Source organism: Gossypium hirsutum, chromosome A12, assembly GCF_007990345.1.
Source record: "Gossypium hirsutum isolate 1008001.06 chromosome A12, Gossypium_hirsutum_v2.1, whole genome shotgun sequence".
In the NCBI taxonomy this organism is placed as follows: Eukaryota; Viridiplantae; Streptophyta; class Magnoliopsida; order Malvales; family Malvaceae; genus Gossypium; species Gossypium hirsutum.
This window is the reverse complement of record NC_053435.1, coordinates 101477087-101498806: the sequence shown is the minus strand read 5'-3', so window position 1 is coordinate 101498806 and position 21720 is coordinate 101477087. Positions and strand designations below refer to the sequence as shown.

General features: G+C 29.6%; 1 protein-coding gene across 2 annotated transcripts; it reads right to left on the bottom strand.

The window, feature by feature from the left end:
• Positions 1–11236: 11236 nt before the first annotated feature.
• On the bottom strand, positions 11237–19859 carry LOC107933451 (uncharacterized). Of its 2 annotated transcripts, XM_016865663.2 has the most exons (16): positions 19345–19859; positions 19160–19243; positions 18945–19018; positions 18815–18848; positions 18635–18693; positions 18091–18205; positions 17966–18003; positions 16881–16978; positions 16650–16705; positions 15538–15805; positions 15287–15399; positions 14640–14696; positions 13476–13541; positions 12937–13011; positions 11690–11757; positions 11237–11583 (listed from the first exon to the last, which is right to left on the bottom strand). In XM_016865663.2, coding segments are annotated over exons 1-16 (1380 nt in total). In that variant the 5' UTR covers positions 19519–19859; the 3' UTR covers positions 11237–11582. The 2 variants fall into 2 exon arrangements, with proteins under 2 accessions (XP_016721152.1, XP_016721153.1); XM_016865664.2 differs by lacking the exon at positions 11690–11757.
• Between the last annotated feature and the right edge of the window lie 1861 nt (positions 19860–21720).

The window sequence follows — 21720 nt, the reverse complement described above, 5'->3', positions numbered from 1 at the left end:
TCGGATCGGGAATCCCAAATCTTTTAACTATATCAAAGTACTAAGGTATAGAGGTCTAACCCTTCAAAAAAAAAAAAACAATCGTAAACTTAGTTTAGAATTATAAATTTGTTAATATTTTTTTGTTTAAATTTACATTCATTAATATTAATTCAATTCGTTTTTATTTTATTTTTTTAATCAATCGAAGTGTATTTATGTCAGTAAATGTTATATAATTTTATGCACAATTTTATTCGTGGGTTTTGACCGTCAGTGTAATTATTAAAATAGTAATTAGTAATTTTTTAGATATATAACACTTTTTAAAGATTTATAATATAATCATGACTTTATAAAATATAGGTATTTATCTTTAGGTCATATATTTATGAGTCTTGATACTCATTAGTAGAGTCGGCCAAGCATATATATTTTTAGGGTCAGAATCGGCCAACATATTAAGGCACTAAAATTTCTTGTAACATAAACTTTTATGATTTTTGAACAAAAGAATAAATTAAAATAACGTATCATCTAAAAATTTTAATATAAATTTTTGTTATAATTTTATAAAATGCGTGTAGTTATAATCTAAATTTTATAATTTATATAATATAACTTCTAACAAGCAGTTTTTTATTTTTTGTAACTTGTTTATGCATGTTTATATTCATACGCGTCTATATTTCTAATATAAATTTTATAACTTGTATAAAAAATAATTGGATTTGGGTGTGAAAATTATATGAGTGGGAGTGTAATTACATAGGTAATTACTTTAATTCTCAACACTCAATTTAGTGAGACTCACTCGTTAAGATAGTTACTCAAACATGTCATACTTATATAATTATAAATAATTACACTCAAATTTAATTACCAAATGACTTTTCAAAAGTAGCCTTAATTAGATTATAATCTATCAATGCATTACTTTTTATCAATTTTTTTTTTACTTAGGTAACAAAATATTTCTCTATCTGGCTAAGCTCAAATTGAGTTACTGCTTAATCTTAATAATAAAATTGTTTAGACTTAATCGAAGATAATGTTAAATTAGTTTTGGGGGGAATTTTGAAAAAAAGAAAGAAAGAATAGCAGTAATGATTTGTAGAGCCCTTTAATTTGAGCTTCTCATTTATGATTGTTAATGTCTGGTTTATTGTAATAGAATGAATTGTAATGGAATCGAATGAGTATAGCAATAATTTGATTGGGTGGAATGAAATGAGTGTTGTAGTAGTATTACTATGTTTGATTTAAAAGAATAGATACTATAATAGTAAAAGAAAAAAAAACACAAATGACTTATGTACCTTTTAATAATTATTTGTAAAATATAAAAATATCCAAAAATGTTAAAAAAGAATGAAATCATCAGTATACTCTTTAATAATTTTCTAAAAGAATAAAAATATCTTAAAATGTTAAAATACTTGAATGATTAATATGCCCTTTACTAACTTTTTTTTTTTATAAAATATAAAATATTCAAAATGATAAAATATTGAAATAATCAATATTTCCCCTAATAAATTTTTTTTTGGTAAAACCCCAAAATGCAACAACAATGAAAATCCCTTTAATATATTAATTTATTTATTTTATCAAACTTAATGATTTCACATTGGATTCATCAGAATGATATGAAATTTAAGTTAAAATTTTGCCTGTAATATGAATTTTGATACAAAAATAGCAAAAGAAAAATGTGATATTGACTGTCATAATGGAAATCCAATTAATTTGACGTTCTTTTTTTTATTATATAAATCTTCACTACCATGGTCAAATTGATAAAGTTTAACAATGACGATGGTGCATAAAAATGAATGAAACATCACAATAAAATGCAGAGGGGAAACGAATTAACATTATGAGAACATATTAATACAGATTAAATTTCTAAATTGTTAGATTAGTTAATTCACATAACACTAAAATCCACGTAATAACACATATAACATAGTAAAATAAAGACTTGAAATAGGATACAAGAAAATACAATTTTTGGATACAAAAAGTGAGATAATTATAAGTAGCCCTTGCAAATATAAAAAGTTATAATTGAATATGACATGCTTCTATTCCGTAATCAATGGTTTATAATTATCACATAAAAAGTGACAACACTAAATGGTAAACTTCCATCTCATTTTCTCATCCTACAATTATATATACAAAAAGTTATATTTATCTACCACCATTCAGGGGCGTGATTAGGGAGGGCTAGGGCCCCTGACCCCCCTAAAATGAAAAAATTTCCATTTAAGCTTTTTAAATTAGTAAAGATAAAATTACACTTTACCCCTTAAAATTGATAAAAATTTGATTTAATCCTTTAAAAACCATAAATATATAAGCTATTAAAATGGTGAAATTGTATTTTTATTATCGTAAAAATTACAATTTAATTTCGGCCCCTAAAAAAAATTGGTTTCGCCCCTGCCACCATTGTAATCTTTGATTTATAATTTACACATCCAAAAATTGACTTACTGCAAAAAAATATACAAAAAAATATATTAATCCACCACCACAAGCATAATCTTTAATGGATAAAAATAAATCTTCTCACTCATGTTAATAGCATAGGAGGTGGTAGAGTCAAGAGCAATGAACATTTGCATTGAATGATCAAGAATTTACTTATTCATTCTCTATTAAACATCCTATTTCACCTAAAGTTGCATATAATATTTGGATCTTTTATTGAATGAACATTTTAGAGCTAATGCTCCTACTTAATTCAAGGTTAACTTGTCTAATATTATCCTTGAGCAACATGACAATATCAATAAGTGAATTAGAAGAAATTGATTCACTTACCCCAAAACTCTTTCTTTTCTTCTTTGAAAATGTAGAATCAACTATGTTTGGATTAGACGGTTGTAACTATGTAGCCGAGACATTCATCTCATCTAGGGAAAGATCTACTTCACATTGATTGCCATTGCTTCTTTCTCCACGAATCCTTTCATTAACAATATCCTGAGCTTGTAATTCTTTAGCTATATTAACACCAATTTGAACATCTTTCCTTGTGGCTCGATCTTTTGCATCTATGACAGTAAGTTTTTCATGATAAGTGAAATATTGGGTTTTGAATTGCTCGACTGTAACTGCCCATTTTTCAGTGAAATCAGAACAGTGGTTTCGGGACCACAAATCCTACCCAAAAGTAAAATTTATTTTTATTTTATTATATGGTTTGTATTATGATAGACATGTCGTGTGAAAAATTTGATATGAAAATTTTATCGATTAAGTGTTTAATTACGAGAGGGACTAAATCGCATAAAATGCAAAAGTTGAATTCTAGTGGCTATAAGCATTAAATAGCTATGGAATTCAAAACTAGAGGTCCTTATATGGTAATTAAACCATTAAAGAAAAGTATTTAGATTTTTGGTGACTCATCCATGGAAAAATTAGAAAAGAGTAAGGACTAAATTGGAAATAAAATAATTAATTAATTAAAAGATGATAAAAAGAAAATATCATCTTATTTTGTCATCTTCAACCCTAAAATTTTATGGAAACCCTAGAGAGAGAGAAAAAACTTTCAAGGCTTAATTGGGTAAGTTTCCTTGTCCCATTTTTAGTAATTTTGATATTTTTGAAACCGGGATAGTCTAATCTATCTATTTGGGGGATTAATTTGAAAAGTTATCAAGGTATGAAATTTGGGTCATGGATGAATATGCTGAAGATTAAAAATTTATGGTAGAAAATGAAAGGTTGCTGATAGATAAACAACTTTTACAAAGTGATTTTTGATGAAAACATGATTTAGGGACTAAAATGTAAAGTTGTGAAATTTGATGAAAAATTCTGAAATTTTATGAATACATGTGCTGTAAAATTTGTAATGGGATTTTGGTTAGGCTTAGAATAAGGAGTAAATTACACAAGTTTCATTTTCTAAGCCTAGGGATGAAATTAGAATTTAAAGAAAAGTTAGGGGCAAAATGATAATTTTTCCTAGGACGTAAATTGAGTCCAAATAAATATGAAATGAGATTAGTATATGATTAAATTCATTTATATAGATCCAGATAACACAAATTCGAGGCTAGATCGAGGAATAGAAAAGGTTTCGAATTAGTAGATTATTTACGCGAACAAGTGTCAAGGTAAGTTTGTGTAACCTAATTAAGCATGTAAATATGTTTAATTAAATGTTGTGATTGTATGAAATGTTATTATCATTTGATATGAATTATTTGATTACTATAAAGAAAAATTGAATACATGCTTGAAATGATGAAAAAGGGTTAAGTCCCGATTGAATATTGAATTCCAATGAATATATGCGCTTTCTCGAAATGATTAAGGTCCTGCATTTGTTGCGGACGGGATTTAGCTCAAACGAGTAATCCTATTGACCTTGTTATAGAAAGGATTTAGCCCAGACATGTAATCCTGATATAATACCTCTCGAGTATACGTTACGATCAGGGTTTAGCCTGGACTGATAATCCTGTTATACGATATGTGGCTTGAGAGCGTGTTCCTTGGTTAAGTGCCCTAAGGGGTACCCTCGAATAAGAATTGACGAATTATTGAATTGTACACTCGAGTGTATATCCTGAGTATTCGTCGGAATTTCAATGATTCAATGGACATATAACTATTGACTTGACATGAGAATTTTGAGATGAAATGATAATGTCTTGAAAGAGTATTGCATGGTGAGCTCATCTATCCTTACTTGATGTATATGTAAATTTTGTGACTAACATGTTTAATCGGATGCATGTGTTTAGACAATTTTTCCAAATGGATGGAAATCTTGTAATTGTATGCTTAGATTTAATAAACGGGATTGGTAAATTTAGTTTCCATTATACAAACTTACTAAGCATGTAATGCTTACTCTGTTTTATTTTTCCCCTATTTTATAGTGCTCGGAAGCTCGCGAAGGTTGAAGATCACTAGAGTATCGTCACACTATCAACTAGCTTATTTTGGGTATGCTTAGTAAAATTATTTTGGTATAATGGCATTTATGGGACAACTTGACCAATAGTGGCTTGAAAAATATGTTTTGTAACCTATCCATTGGAATAGCTAGTAATGGCTTATTTTGGTATGATTAAGTAGGCTATTATGATATATTCATATGTGATATGTTAAGTATATGTGATCAAATGATGTTAATACCTAAGTTAATCCAAGGTAAGTTTATAAACACATATGCATGTAATGGTATGCCATGATGAATGATGGAATTGTCTAATTTGAATGCTTGAAATGGTTGGTATTGGATGTGTATTTCAAGTGCAGCTCTTGGGTGAAATTTTGGGTGAGAAATGAAGTTAGAAATGGCTTTATTTTATCCACACGGGCGTGTGTCTAGACCATGTGTGACACACGGCCGAGTACATGGGCGTGTAGTTAGGCCGCGTGTCCCCTGCACCTTAATTTTGAGAAACAGAATGCTCAGAATTGAGCACACGGGCAGAGACATGGGTGTGTGTCTTAGCCGTGTGTGCTACACGACCTAGAACATGGGTGTGTGTCTTGGCCGTGTGAAACCTGCACCTAATTTTGAAATAAATTAATTGACCACACGGCCTAACACACGGGCGTGTGGCACGGCCGTGTGCACAAGTCAGAGAGTTACTTGGGGTCGAACACGGCCTGCAGCACGAGCGTGTCCTAGGGTCACATGGGTGTGTGAGCCCTGCACCTTGAAAATTTTTTGTAATTTTGTGAAAAATTCTTAGAGCTCCCGATTAAGTCCTGACTCAATTCTAATGCTCGTATTGGGCTTCGAGGGTCCAATTAAGGGACGTTTTAAATGATCTTGATTAAAGAATAATAATTTACATAAATTAATTGTAAAATATTTTGAAAGTTCTGGTAATGCTCCGAAACCATGTTCCGACGACGGATACGGGTTAGGGGTGTTACATTGACTTCTTTATGACTCTATTAAAATAAAGATTTTGTTAACAATATATACTAGAAAGATATAAGTAAGTCAAAACATAGAAAGAAATATTAAATAAATCTTACACCTATATATGAATCTCACATTGCATCTTTGGCAACAACCTTCTGTCAGTGCTCACCCCAACCAAAACTACTATTGTCTTTTCCTCTTTGCAAATCATAAACGATTGCCTATTTTTTTTCAATGCCCTAATCATTTATTCAAGATTAGTTTTAGCCTTTAACTTTGCAAGAGGTAAAAGTTTTTCCATTATTCTTTCTAATTCACCCAAGTAAGTAACCTTGAATCTCATATTTGCATTAAAACTCCTAACATTATGCAAGTCTACCATACATGAAATTAATGCAACATTTTCTTTTGGAACCTATTTCCTTTTGTTTTTTTTAGAATTTTGAAAAGAAATTGTTATCAATTGTGAAAAACTTGATATGCTTTTAAATAAAATTGTGAATATCATCTAATAGAAAACCCTATTCATAACTATTTGATAAAGCAATACGGTTTTATATTGAAAATACTATTCATAATTACTACAACTACAATCAATATTGTTTAAAATAATACACAAGTCTAATACAATGCAAAACTAACATAATAGCAACATAACACCAAGATCATAAACCATGAAAATAACATCAAAGACAAGTACAATAACATAAATTTGTACAAATAAAACTTTAAGTCCAATTAATTTCTAGATGTTGTCCATTTATTGAACATTTGATTTGTTAATTCCATCCTCCAATTTTTCCATGCATTTGGATGAATATTAATTATGTGTAATCTGAATAGAGAAAAAGCGAGTATGAGAATCTAAACTTACGACGAAGTGCTAGATTGAAACGAAAAACACCATTACAACTTTACTTTTTGAGAAAGAGATTTCTTGGTTCATTGAAATTGAATGAGGTGGGTGGGTTATGGATTAGTTATGTGAGGAAAACATGAATAAATAAGGGCATTGAGGGAATAATTTTTTATTCCTTATTACATCGAATAACAATTCAAATAGGGGGTTAATGAATTGTATTCCCCGCTCGACTGTAGTAGTGAATTAAATAGTCTTGTCTCATGTAATACCTCGAAAATTTTTACAGTAAGATATTATCCTTAATATAGTAAAATAAGGAAATAAAGTGACAAAAAGTGAAATTTTGAGTTATGTCAACATTGGAGAGTATATTATGATATATTAATTCAAGAAAGGACTAAACTGTAAAAGTTAGAAAAGTTTTATTGCATAAGAGTAAATACTCAAAATTTGAGGAGTTAAAGTGTAAATATGAAAATTTTGAAGGACTAATAGTGTAAATATTTTAAGGGTGAAATGATCTAGAAACTAAGGAAAAATGATGAATTAGGACCAAATTGAATAGGTGAAGAATTATGATGGACTAAATTGCAATTTTACCAAATTTAAATGATGACTCAAGGATGGAATTTTAAAAGATCATGAAGGGCAAAATGGTCAATTAGAAGGAGAGAGAAATCTAAAAGGTAATGATGATGTTGAAGATATTTTAGATTAAATAAATAAATAAATATTAGTTTATTAATATTTTAATTTGATTTTTAAATGATATTTTTTATTATTTTATTATTATTTTATTTAGTATATATAAGGAAGGAAGGATGAAGAGCCATCATCTTTTTCCCCATGCACCCAACGTATGAAGAGAAAAGAAAGAAAGAAACTTTTTTCTTTACAATTTGGTCCTTTCACCAAAAATACACCATTTTCACTTAGAAATCAAAAGAATTTCCATAGCCATCAAGAGAGAAAGATGACAAGGAGACTATGGGGAGATATAATATCAAATTAGATTCAAGAAATAGAAGCTGGAGGAGAGAGAAAATCAAGTTAGAGATTGAAATCAATAGAACAAGGTAAGAATATCAAGATTTCAATATATTTTTAAGTGTAATATTATTGAAAAAGCAAGGAAATGATGTGAATGTAGAAGTTTTCTTATATAAATTTTTATGTTCTTGATATGTTAGTGAAGGAAAATAAGAGAAAGTGATGAAAAATATTGTAGAGAGAGGAAATAAGGGTGTTATAAACTTGGTAATCAACATTTTGTACTAAAACAGTTTTGTACAGCAGCAGTAGTTTAAATTTGAAAAATCACCAAAAATTGTGGAAATTGAATTAAAGGGTGAGAAATTTTATTGAGTATTGTTTTTCATAGATGAAACGGTGTAAGCAATAGAATCGTAAATTATGAGATATAATAAATTTAGTGAGACAAGGTCAGAATGATTTTGGGTTCCCCTGTTCTGACTTTGGAAAAATCATTAAAAATTTTGTAAAAATAATTAGGGGCTTAAATTTATATTTAAAATTCTTAATGAGTCTATTTTCAAGATAAACAAACGGGAACATCATCCGAATCCCGTACTAAGAGATAATTAATTTTTAGTAAAGAAAGGTTGAAGCTGTCAAACAGCAGGACATGAATAAATTTGAAGATTTTACTATACTTATTGGCTAAATTATAAATTCTTTAATTTTTATGGTAGAAATATATTTGAGTCTAGTTTATAAAACAATAAGCAGATCTTGATTTAGAATTCTGTAGCTCAAGATATAAATAATTTAGTGACAATGACTCAAGTGGACAACTTGATAGGAGTATATAAGCATATAGTGGAATTATGTATATATCAAGGATGTGGAATGGAGAGGAGGAGGATGAAAATATATGTAAATATTCAGCTAACATGGGTTTACATTAAAAATGGCTACTTTGCATGTTGTAGGCTCAGGGATTAGATTGAATAAAAGTAAAACTTTAGGGGCAATTTTGTAAAAATGTCAAAAGTTACCAAATTGCATAAAATGAATTTTTTTATTATTTAAATTAATAAGTTGAATGAAATTATCAATTTAGATAAATATCGGGTGGAAAATAGGGAAAAATAGAAAATTTCTAAAATGCCCCTGAATTTTGGTATTTCTGTAATTTAACCAAGTAAGTTCATATGGTTGAACTTTCATGATTATTTGCTAAATTAGGAATGATATAATGTATTATTTCATATGTTTGCTATTGAATTATGAATATTGTTAAATTATGGAAATCGGATCAAAAGTTCAAATTGAGCAGAACGCTGAATTGGGTATGACCATTCAGTGATCAGTGATGAATTGACGGATAAGACCATGGCTGGGCCATAGCAATATATGTGTAAGACCATAGCTAGGCTATGGCATCATGATGATAAGACCATATCTGGGATATGACACCACGAGTGTAAGACCATGGCTGGGCCATTGCAATGCATGTGTAAGACCATAGTTGGACTATGACATCATACCAGAAATGAGTAAGACCATAGCTGAAAGACGCTATGGCATCACGATTGAGACTAGTAAGACCATAACTGAAAGACGCTATGGCATCGCGATTCAAATGTGTAAGACATGGTTGAAAGATACCATGATAACATGACAGGAAACGAATAAGACCGTGGTTGAAAGATACCATGGCAACATGATAGGAAATGAATAAGACCATGGTTAAAAGATACCATGGCAACATGACAGGAAGTGAATAAGACCTTGGTTGAAAGATACCATGGCAACATGACAGAAAATGAGTGAGACCATAATTGAAAAACACTATGGCATCATCTCAAAGATAAATAAGACTGTGGATGGGAGACGCTATGACATCTGTTGAACAATTGATATTCAAGTAATATGTATCATATGATGAATGGTTATATGAATTGGTTGTACAAAATGGTTGTGTGAAATATTTACAAGAATTGGTCATATGGAAATATATGTACAAAATAGTTACATGAAATAATTATGAAGATAGATAAACGAAATAAGTATAGGTACATGGAATATAATTTATGTTAAGTTTGATATGAACTATTACCGGAATAAATATACATAAAATATATGGAAATGATGGTGCATGAAATATAGATATAATGAAATGAACAATATATACTTATGAAGAAACGGTAAGTACTTAATTGAAAATTTTGTTAAATGATATGTAAATCCTAGTAATGCCCGAAACCCTATTTCGGCGATAGATACGAGTTAGGGGTATTACATCTCATTTTTTTTTGTTTATATAAAAAGAGAATCAGATGTAATTATTTATATAAAAAGAAATCAAACATGTATAACTCATGTAATGCATAACCAATTACACCCAACCAAACACCACATAATTGTTTATATAAAAAGAGATAAAAAAATGTATAGTTTTTTTAAAGATGTTTTATTTTTAAGGGTAAACATAACAAAATTAAATGGATATAAAAGTAACATTGTGAATGGAATGTTACATTATCTAAAAATAAAATGGTATTATGATTAATCCCTAAATTACCCGTTAATAATATTATATTAGTATGGTCAATCAATGCTTCATGTTGGATTATTTATTTATATCAAATTATAAAGTAAAATTTTGACAATTAAAATACACTCTAAGTAAGATTTTTAGAATCGAATCAGTGGTCGAATTGGTTAGTCCACTGATGTGTGTGATACAATTGAATAAATTATTAAAAAAGAAATAAATGTTTAAAAAATAAAAACAATTTCAATCGATTATTTTTGCTTGATTCAACCAGTTCATATTGGTGTGCGGATCAATGATTTGATGCCTCTCTTTGGACCGATATCCTAACTAATTCAAACAACCATGACTCTTAGTCTCTACACATCGTACATTTGAAATATAGTCCTATTATAATTTCAAGAATTTATCATTCTACTTTTTAGATTTATAAATCTACTTTCAAATTATATATAACCCTATAACATTTAAATGGAAAAGTTAACGATATTAATTATTTGGATTAGTTAATTACATCATAAAAATGTTAAACTAATTAATAACATTATAAAAATGTAAAGAACAAACTATGTTAGAAATTAAAGTATAATGATTAAATCTCAAATTTAAGCATATTAGGACCAAAATGGGAAACTAACCACTTTTGTATGTTAAAAATTAAAGTATAAGAATTAAATATCGAATTTAAGCATATTAGAAGAGAACCAAAACTAAAAGTTAACCATTTTTATAAAATGTAAAAAAAAAATAAAAACATAATGAGTGTGTGTCATGTGTCAATATGAAGATCTTTTGGACCTTATTTTAATAAATAGGTAAAGATTATCGATTTAAGATATCCCTATTGACCCATATTACATATGTAAGGTGAAATTTTCACGCTAATTTTTTATTCCGTCATCCATTATTGGTGTTTAGCCGATAGTCCAAAATCTGTAAGAAATAAAAAAGATGATTCAAGTACACTATACAAGTTCTTTAGTAGATTTAAGATGACAATGTTCTGAACCCGGCTAGCTCAGTTTTGAGTTTTGTTAATCCTCAAAAGAAAAAAGAAAACATAAAGCATAAGTGCGATAAAGGCTTTGATAGAACAAGAGATCGAGAATTCGGTTTGCCTGCAATGAATTTGTTGTGGGGTCGACAATGTTTTCCATCACTCCATTTCCAGGAAATTTCAGTCCCAAGTATTTGCAATAATTTGGCCTTAGCATAACTTTTAACAATGGAGCTGAAAATGTTAAGCAGTTTGCTTAATCCATGGAGTTGCTTTCAGGATCCATAATATTTCATTCCTTCATCCCAGCTCTGGAAACATCATTAACAAAAGGGAAAAACCGAAAGCAAGCTTCAGCTTATGATCATACAAAAAAACTACTCAACAAGGATACATCATTCATATTTGCGTACAGACCATGACAAAATTAATATGAATGCACGCGCTTGCTTGCTTGCACAAACACATAAAAACACTGCTTCCAACTACAAAAACATCAATGACACAATAAAGTACCAATGGTTCAGTAATGTGTTTGAGTGCAACTTGGAAAATCATCAATGTTTTCCAGGTTCAAGAAGCTGCTAGATGGCAAATCAATTCTGGCTTTTACTATTAGTTGGATAATAATAATTTATAAATTATAAGATATATAAAATCACGAGTTTGAAAATTTTTTTGAACAAAAATACATTTTATTTTCTATCATATTACAAATTTGATATTTAAAAATAATTATAATATTTCATTTTAAAAATTAATTAAAAAAGTAGATGTAAAATAAAATTTGTAATAATTATATATTTAAAAATAAAAATAATATTTTATACAGTGATAGTAGAGTTTTTAGACTCTCCAAGCAGAGTTAGGAAGTTGACAAGTGTTCTATAGTAAAATATTAAAAAAAGACATAAGACAGTTTTTTAAAACTATTCGTAAAATAAAAAAATTTATTGTTAGTATACTAAATACTAACCTTAAAAATAATTATAATTTGATTTATAATTATTACTCAAGTTTTACTTCAATTATAATTATTATAATCATTTAAAAAATATTATTATAATTATGTTAACTAAAATTTTTAAGGTAAGAAAGTTTTTTCAATTACAATCATTTAAAAAAAATATTTTTTTACTTGATATATTTTCTTCTACATATTAATTATATATTTTATAATCAATTTATTGATAATTAAGAAAATAAAAATAAAAATGAAAGTTGAAGAGTTTGTTTTACAATATATTTTTTTTATTGTTTGTACAAATGCTTCAATAATAGGAATTTTTATCAGTATTGTTTTTGGATTATTAAAATAATTAATATATTTTAATAACGCTTATTAGTTATTATTTTTAATAATGATTACATACAAAAGTAAAAATTATATTGTATGTTGAAAATAATACAAATATTTTAATTATGTTTTAATATTATTTAAAAAATCATTTCATCTACAAAATATCAATATTTTAATATGATATTTAAAAATTTCTTTTAATTATCTTTGATTTGTTAAATAAGTTAATATATTTTAATTATATTTAACAATTCAAACAACTAATTAAAAATTAATTACAATAATTAAAAATATATTATTTGAAAACTTATTAAAAATTAAATACAAAAAATCACATTCCATTAAAAACTAGTAATAATAATACCTGAAGAATATATCCATGTAGCCAATCTAATGTCTGTGAAAATGTAGTCGCAGATAAATTAACAACTGTTAAACCCTGTTCCAAAGGACAAAGATGTATGAATAGAAAAAACAGAAAGTTCAAACAACCTGGACCCAAGAAAATTAGAGAGCTGAGTCAAACTACACCTCTGAAATTAAAACAAGTAGGGTGTAGAAAATCTATGTCGGTTTGCTTCCTCTAACAAGGCGACTCATTCCTCCACACTAAATACCTCACAAAAAAATTTAAATACCTAAAATGGTGGGGCAACCCAAGAAATTTGAAGAATAAGCATACAACCAGATGGTACTAACAACAGTAAATACCCCATAGTTGTAACCCTTTCCAACCAAAGCTGGTTTTATTATCAAATCTAAGATACCTCCATATGACATTGTATTGCACTAGACTTGCTACATATTAAGTTTTGATAGAAAAAAAATATATAATTGAAGACACAAGACAATAGGAATAAACATTTCATCCTAACAACCAATAAAAGAAATGAAATGGCATACCTGTGACTTGAAAGAGCAAAGATAGTTTTGAATAGTCTTCAAGTTCGTTATTAAGTTATCCGTATCCTGAAAAGGATAAAATAACATATGAAATTGAAACAGAAAAGTCAATCAACTAAGTAGTTGATCAAAGGAATAAACAATGACAAACATCACCGCAGAAGAAAAGGAACTGAGGGTGAGCAAAAGAAAATTCAAGATATCAGCACACCCACTTTTGACCACAAAGATTGAAGCAAAAGTTCTGCAGACATGGACATAGTTGGAAGGCATCATCTCATGCCTTAGACTGCCTCGTTAGACAGTCCCACTTGACAAAGGTATCAAAAAACCTATGTCATACAATTGTGACGAAAATGGATATGTTAAATACTTTTTTAAGGTTTTCCATGTCCTTGGAGAGTCAAATACTTGAGATGTCACAATATTCTAGGCAAGCTAAAAGTAAAGCTTTAACAAATCTACTCGACGATTATACTATTAACGGAAAATTCAAGCATATGGGCCAAATATATGTTAGTAACCATTTTGGTTATTTAATTAAGGCTTAGGTTGCAATTTTATTTCTTTCCTTAGGTTTTGTTATGCTTTTGTTTCAATTGATTTATTTCATTTTCTAGAATAGGCTTACTATTTTTGTAATGAGACTGGTCCTTACTTAAAGGGACATGGAATAATAAAATCAAGCAGAATTTCAACCAAAAACCCAAAAGAGATCTGACTCTCTCTCTAATGAGTCTTGAGGTTTTAGTCTCCTTTTAATGAGCTGAAAGGTTTCAGTCTCCCTTTGATGAGCTGAACTATCAATCACAATGATTTGTAGCAAAAGCACATGAATTTGAATGTTATCAACAAAATTTCCGAGATCCATTTTCCACACACCAATGAAGTCAATGGTTACTCTATGTTCATAGAATCAAGCTGTACAACCCAGTACTTAACAGTAGTCCTTGGTTACAGAACAACTATTAACATTCAAGATTGAGAAAGAACACTTCAAATCAACCAAACTATTTAAATATTCTTAGTGATAAAATGCAGTGCCCCGACTGAGCCTTTTGTCAAATGATATTACCTTGCTGCCAAGACATAGCTAAATCTAATTGACCTTAAAAGAAGCAATGCAGTTTGTGATGGAACAAGGAAAAAAATTGTCATTAATACCTGAACTAGACATTTACCAGCTAATGCCTGAGTAGTGATCCTCTCCTCTAGTAATGCCTGCATATAGACATTGGTCCGAATTTAGAAAATTATACAAGATAGAGAAAAGAGATATTATGAGGGAGCAGGCGAAATATAGTCCCAGTTAAAGAAAGCCACCTTCATACTATCAGGAATAACTCTACACTAACCTGATTATATCTTTTTGAAAACAAAAGATGTGGCAGTATCTTAGGTTTGTCTAATGGCCTAATATAACAGAAGCAGGCCCATCTGTTTATAAATTCACATTTAGAATAGCCTATCCACCAAATGAAAATTCTTATTGATCTCCAAAGTTCACTAAATAAACCATCTTCACTCTTGAGAATTCAAAATACTTAACAAAGACTTTCCTCTCTTTAATAATAAAGTTTCTAACGGTACAGTCTCTATCAGAAAAGAAAGATTAGAAAGGAAAGCAGAACCATCACCAACATTGGATCTTTGCTAAATGTGAATATGAATAGGTGTCTCCTCCATTTTCTCAAATTTTAGCAATTTGAGACAGCTTTATTTACTAAAACAAATTTAACTCACCTACAAGCTTCATGTGCTTTACTAGTTAAAGCTGGATGCATAAAAGTAGAATGAGAAAGCACCCATACCTTGTGATCAAATTCAGACATCTTCAGAACTATGGGTATTATTATTGGTTTAGGGCCAGATTTTTCTTTTCTAGCAGTACTTCCATTTACTTCTGGTACCTTAACAGTTTCACCTGCATGCACATAAACACTGTTAATAAATAAACTGTCCTATTGCACCTTCACATAGCCTCTAAAACCGACACATACACTATGCTTAAAATGGAGTGAGATGCTATACCAAATAAAAAGCATTTAGAGCAGAAATCCACCTTTATTGTCAGAAGCAGTTTCTTGAGACATGGACTTTACAGATTCCGACACTTTGTTCACATTGTCAGCTGACATGCCTTCAGATAAACGCACAGGATGGTTTTTACCATTTTCTGTGTTACTTTGAGATGTAGTAATTAAATTATTTTCCTTTTGAACTGAAGAATTATCATCCAATGCCATGGACTGCTGGGATGGTCCATCTACAGAGGTTGGAGCTTTAAGCTCGTCATTCATTAAATAGATGCTTGGGTCCAGATGTATTCCCTGTAATTGTCATCAGAAACAAGGAACCCACTAACTCAAAGTGACACACATTAAACTGCACAAGAACATAATGCTTCCCGATCTCATGCAATGACCAGAAGGGGGGGGGGGAGGGGAATCATATAATGCTTAAGCAGATTATATCCTTCCTCAAGATTTGCAGTTAAAAAATGAACAGATATAAAGGCAGTCTGCATATTCCAGAAATAACAGCAATCTTAAGGGTACAACATGGCGGCAGATCCGACCTCAAACTTCATCCCCATGAACATATCAAGTGTGTGACATGCATGTGTGTTCAAAGACATACAGCCATACTCCACTAGAAACCCATTGTGGCTGATCATCTTATTTTAACTGTTACATCCATCAATCCGCGGACAACAATAATCCCAAAAGTAAGCAGACATATAAAGGTTGAAGCTCAGATTTGATACAGAATAGCTGAAAATACAACAGAAGCAACAATATGTTCATGAGTAAAATATACTCATTCATGGAAAAGAAGCCCATAATTTGCTTTTCATGGAAATTCACGTCCACACCTTTCTTGACCAATGCTTCAAAAACAGACAACAACACAAAATCTACTTCCAACATAGAACCACAATATGTTAATAAATAAAGGGAAAGAGAGAAATAATATAAACCGCAAACACTCAAAAAAATTCACCATATAGGCATGCACATATCACAATGTTAATCCTTGTGCCCATAAAAGCGGATGGTATCAACATTTACCGCAAAGATAAAATAGAGAGGATTAAGAAGGAAGGGCTCAAGGGTGGAAGGGAGGAGGGAGTCGCAAGAAGATAGTAATCAGCAATATAGTGTCAAGCCATACCTCGATTATTACTGGCTTTCCATCTTTCATTGCCTTTTTTAGATCCCCGTTCAACCCTAACCAAACAAAACAATACAACACCAAAGATGAACATACCTTAGAATATAATAACAAATCCAGAAATAAAGAATTTATTTTATGTATATCTAGGCAAGATCCTGGTTTTGCATTGCATTAATAAAGCAAGGAAAAAACTTCTCATAATAGTAAAATGGAAATTTTAGAAACTACCTTTGCGAACTATCCTGCATTCACGACAAAATTCAGTAATTAACTCCTCAGAGGAGCTAAAATCCCGCGCCCATACAGGAGTAGATGCTAACGGTGCACTGCAACAAGTAAGAGAAGCAAGCATTAATATGACATACAGTGCACACAAATATATTAAACACCAGTCGATCTGTTAAAAGTAAGACAATCTGCTTCCTAGTAGACATGGTTAGTGTAGTAGGAGAGAATGTTCTACCAAATACAATTGGGTAGATGTCCTTCCAAAATTTTCTTCTAATTTTATTTTGACCAATTAAATTTTGTTACGAGTTTCTAAATAAATTTATTGAAGATTTATCACGTCATTTGGAAATCAAGATAAAACATGTAAAGTGGCCAGTCAAACTTCAAAGATTCATAGTTCGACCAATCAAAATTCATCTGAGTCATTCAATTTATCTCTAAATTAGATTAAAATGATTTCAAGACAAATCTAAACTAGATCAATAGAATTTTAAAGAATATGAGCCATAATCTTTTATCTCTAGTTAAATTAAACTAATTTAGAGGTAAAATTAAAGGTAGCTCTTCAAAGCCATTTCACATACAGTATGGGGAAAGAAAACTGAAGACTGGGGAAAGAGATTCAAGAAGACAATTCAGAAGAAAAAAAGAATCAAAGTCTCCAGTCTTCAGAGCTCTCAAGTCAAAGCGGTTATGGACATTGTTATTTGACTCCAAATTTTAAATCCAATACAGTATTCAATTAAAAGTTTTCTTCTACATTTATCCAGAGTACCAAGTGTTTAGGGAGATAAATCTTGAAACTAATAAATAGCTAAGGTGACACTTTTCTATCTGGAAAACCATAATGCCCCATTTTTTAGCCAAAGCTCAATACCTACTATCATGCATAAAGCAATCCAACTGATAACATATGAGTTATGACTAGAGCAACCAATTACTGGTTGAAACCAGAAAATGCCTTACTGACGGCCATCAGCCATCATTTTATTTAGTCTGAAGGACTGATTCGGTATGATCAAAAATATCTACTGTGAAATAATCTGCTGTAAATTATAAGAAGAAATAGATTTTAGACATACTCGGTTGCTGTGCGTAGCAATTCATAAACCATATCTGTCTGCATCAGAAACAGAGTCAATGAAAGAAAATATGATAAAAGAAAACCTCAAAACTTTCAGAAGAAAATATAAACAGAATGCTAAACCTGTAAGACATTTGGCAAGTTTAGCCTCTGTGCAAGTTGTGTAGCTATAGTAGACTTCCCAACACAAGCAGTTCCACAAACAAGAATTACCAAAGGAACTCTCTGATGGTGAAATCTGAAAGTCAGAAACAAGAAACAGCAATTAATAGTGAAGTGTTGAGACACTCAGAAGTTCTTAATAAGTTTTTCCCTCCAAGTCAATAGCAAGTTCTGAATCAATGAAAATATTGCATGCATAATCAAAATTGAAGCTATTCCAATATTAATTGCGTCTTTATGATCATTATATTGGGGTGAAGGCATACATTGAACCCAGACCTAAAACCAGTAAATTCCCTAGCATAATAAAATTAAGATATTTACTCACAAAGGAGAAAAATCTGTTACACGAAACAAGCAACCACAATTATCTCACTTGGAAGAGGGGAATTAGCTTGGATGACGCTATACATGTCATAAAGAAGTTCAAGATAAAAAATTGATTCCAGAATCATCACCATAAAATTGTTTAACATCATATTGAAAACTTGAAAAGCTAACTGACCTGGTCATCATCTTGTACCGGCTTATGTACTCCTGTCCATAACCTCGCCACTCCATCAGCTGCGCAAAGTATTTCTTCTTTTGATTAGAAAGTTCCAAAAAAGTACATTCAATCTCCTAAAAGTCTGAATACCCTCTAAGTTTCATCCATATGAAAAATTCACAAATTTATGAAGAATACCTTAAAAAGATTAGCCTCTAAATCGGACTGCGAGCTGCAGAAGAATTCAATTAAGGGAACATGAATAAAAAAGTTCACTAGATATTAATCATGAAACTAAAACCAAAATACAAATAGATGGGAATCATACATATCCAAAAGGCTGTTGTCTATAAGCAGCTTCTTGAGCTCAAGAGAGATTTTAACTGCAACATGATTCGGAATCTGAATAAAAGAAGGAAAATAATATCATTAACAATTAAAAAATAAAGAGAAAAATCTAAGCAATTCAAGTTAGCATATCCTAAGAAAAATCTTAAATTTATATGTACATTATAGAAGGAAAACAAAAAATGGCATAGATACCTTCGTGACGGTTAACATTCTGCTAAGCAAAAACCTGGATAAAACATAATAATGATCGGCATTATCACCCAACCAGACCTTCACCTACAACGCCAATAAACGAAAAAACATATTAAAATTGTTATTTTTTAATAAAAAAAATGATTTTTTTAAACGGATTTTCGAGAAGAGAGGCGAAAGAGAACCTTGACGAAGTCATATTTGGATGAAGCGTTGCGAGGACTGAATTTGGCGGTGGCGATAGATCTCGTAATCCTGTCATCGCCTTTACCTGTGTCGCTTTGATTGTTGTCAACTCTTATTTTCACTGCAATTCCCTTCCCCTTATTGTTGTTGTTCATCTTCTCATGCTCTCCCATTTTTGTTTTTTTCTTTTCCTTTTGGATTTCAAAGGTTCCAAGCTTCGAACGTCCTTCCCTTGCGTTAAAATTCTGCTACTGTCTACCTCACGGGAATCCACCGCGTCTTTGTCATCTCAACAATCAGCATCTCTGATTCTCTCTGGTGCTTCGCTTCGTTTTTTCTTTATTATTTTCTGTTTGAATTAAAATAAAAAGCTGTCCAAAACTCCAAAAAAACCGTTAATTAACAAAAATCAACTACTTTATGGTACCAATAATTATATTTATCACAAATAATAAGTGCTAGCAGCACATTTATTCCTCTATCACCAATATTGTTACTATAATTAAATTCTTTTAAAAAAAACCAATACCAACAATTAACGCTTATGTTATTATATTACAGGATATGAGAGGACACCTATTCTTGCTGTAATCTATATCTTATATAAAAATCAACTCTTTTTAGAGTAAATTTAGATATTAAAAATTAGAAGAAGGTAATTTAAGTATTAAAAAGTTAAGAACAAGTTGGTTTTTTTTTTAACAAAAGCTAATTATTATATTTTAATTATTTGTGCTTTTGATCGTTTTTCTTTTTCTTTTTAATTTAGGTACTATTTATTTGTTTAAAGTCTTTAAAAAATTAAAGAATATAATTTCGACAAAAAAAATTTAAATTTGTATCAAATTAAAACTATGATATTTATATTGATTTTTGTGAATATTATAAAGTATTATGCTAGTTAAACTATTTTATTATGATTTTTTTTTAAGAAAATGATATTTCTTAAACCTATTAGTTTTTTTAATATCCATTTTTAATTTTCTATTGCTTTATCTCCATTTAACTTTTTTCTATCAATTACTTTTTTTTTTAAGACTTGTGGAATCTTTTTTAAAGCATCTTCCTTCGCGATTCAACAAGCGTTATGCATGTAAATAATAATTTAGTAATAGTATTGTTGTCAGTGCAGGAGAACGTAGGTTCGAATACATTGAAGCACATTATCCTTCTATTTAAGGAGTTGAGGAGAGACTATAAGTAGTTTTAGATATTATGTCAAAAAGAACAAATATAATAAAAACCTATAATAAAATTAATGTTCAATAAATAAATAATAATTCTTACTTTTTTTAATATAAAAACATTACTTATCTTATTTTATTTTACTTTCTATTACAAATTATTATGATAAACTTCGGTTACAATCTTTTAATTGAAAATCTTACATTATATTTCTCTTATTTTATATTTTAAAATAGAAAAAGAAAATCTTTACATTCTATTAGTCTTTTTAGATTATTAATAATTGCCTTTCAATTAGTGAGTGATACATATGTTACAATCTCTTGCTTTTTTATTCAAAATTAGCAATAAAATAATTAAGCAGGTACCATTACAAAATTAATTTGTATATAAATAAGTTTTGTTGATCAACTTTCTTCACATATTTTAAAAAATAGTCCTGCTCCTAGGTTTGCTAATTTATATCTGCATAGGTGCTTCCTCTCTTTCTATGTTATGCAATGTCTCACTCTAGAATACTTTTGCAGCAATCAATTTGTAAGGAGCTTTACCTGCATCTTTAATCTTATTCACATCATTTTTGCAGTCAAATTCAATTCATAGAATGTGGTTTTGACTTCCAATAAATTGCAGCAGCTTCTCTAATTGCCATGAGCTCCACCGCACATGGATCTGTCATCATCAACTATCTTTGTTTTTACATTTGTGTTCTTTCCTTCTTCACCTTTCAGAGCTAGAGTTTCGTAATATAAAAACTAATTAGATTGTTTTTGTTCTGAAGGTGAAACCAATTGGAGTATTTATTTATTATAGGAAAAATAAACAGTAGTAAAATAAATCGTGCCTCATAACCTGATCACTTCTTAATTGAAAGTAAACCTAAAGTAATAATTAAGTTAAATTGGAACATAAATATCTCAATATTTAAAGTTGAAGCGAGAATAAATATTAAGCGGAAATGTTTTTTTTAGTCTCTCCACTTTAGAAATAAGATTTAGGGTACTGTTAGATGGATGATAACTGTGATACGATGAAATGTTTTACTTTATAGTTAAACTAATCATTAGCGGTAAAATTGGATCAATGATTTGTATAGTAAAACAAATTATATATTTTCAATTGCTTCTTCGATAAATAGAGCTGTATATTGTATACCAATAAAACATCTCACTTTCATTTTGAGTCAATGT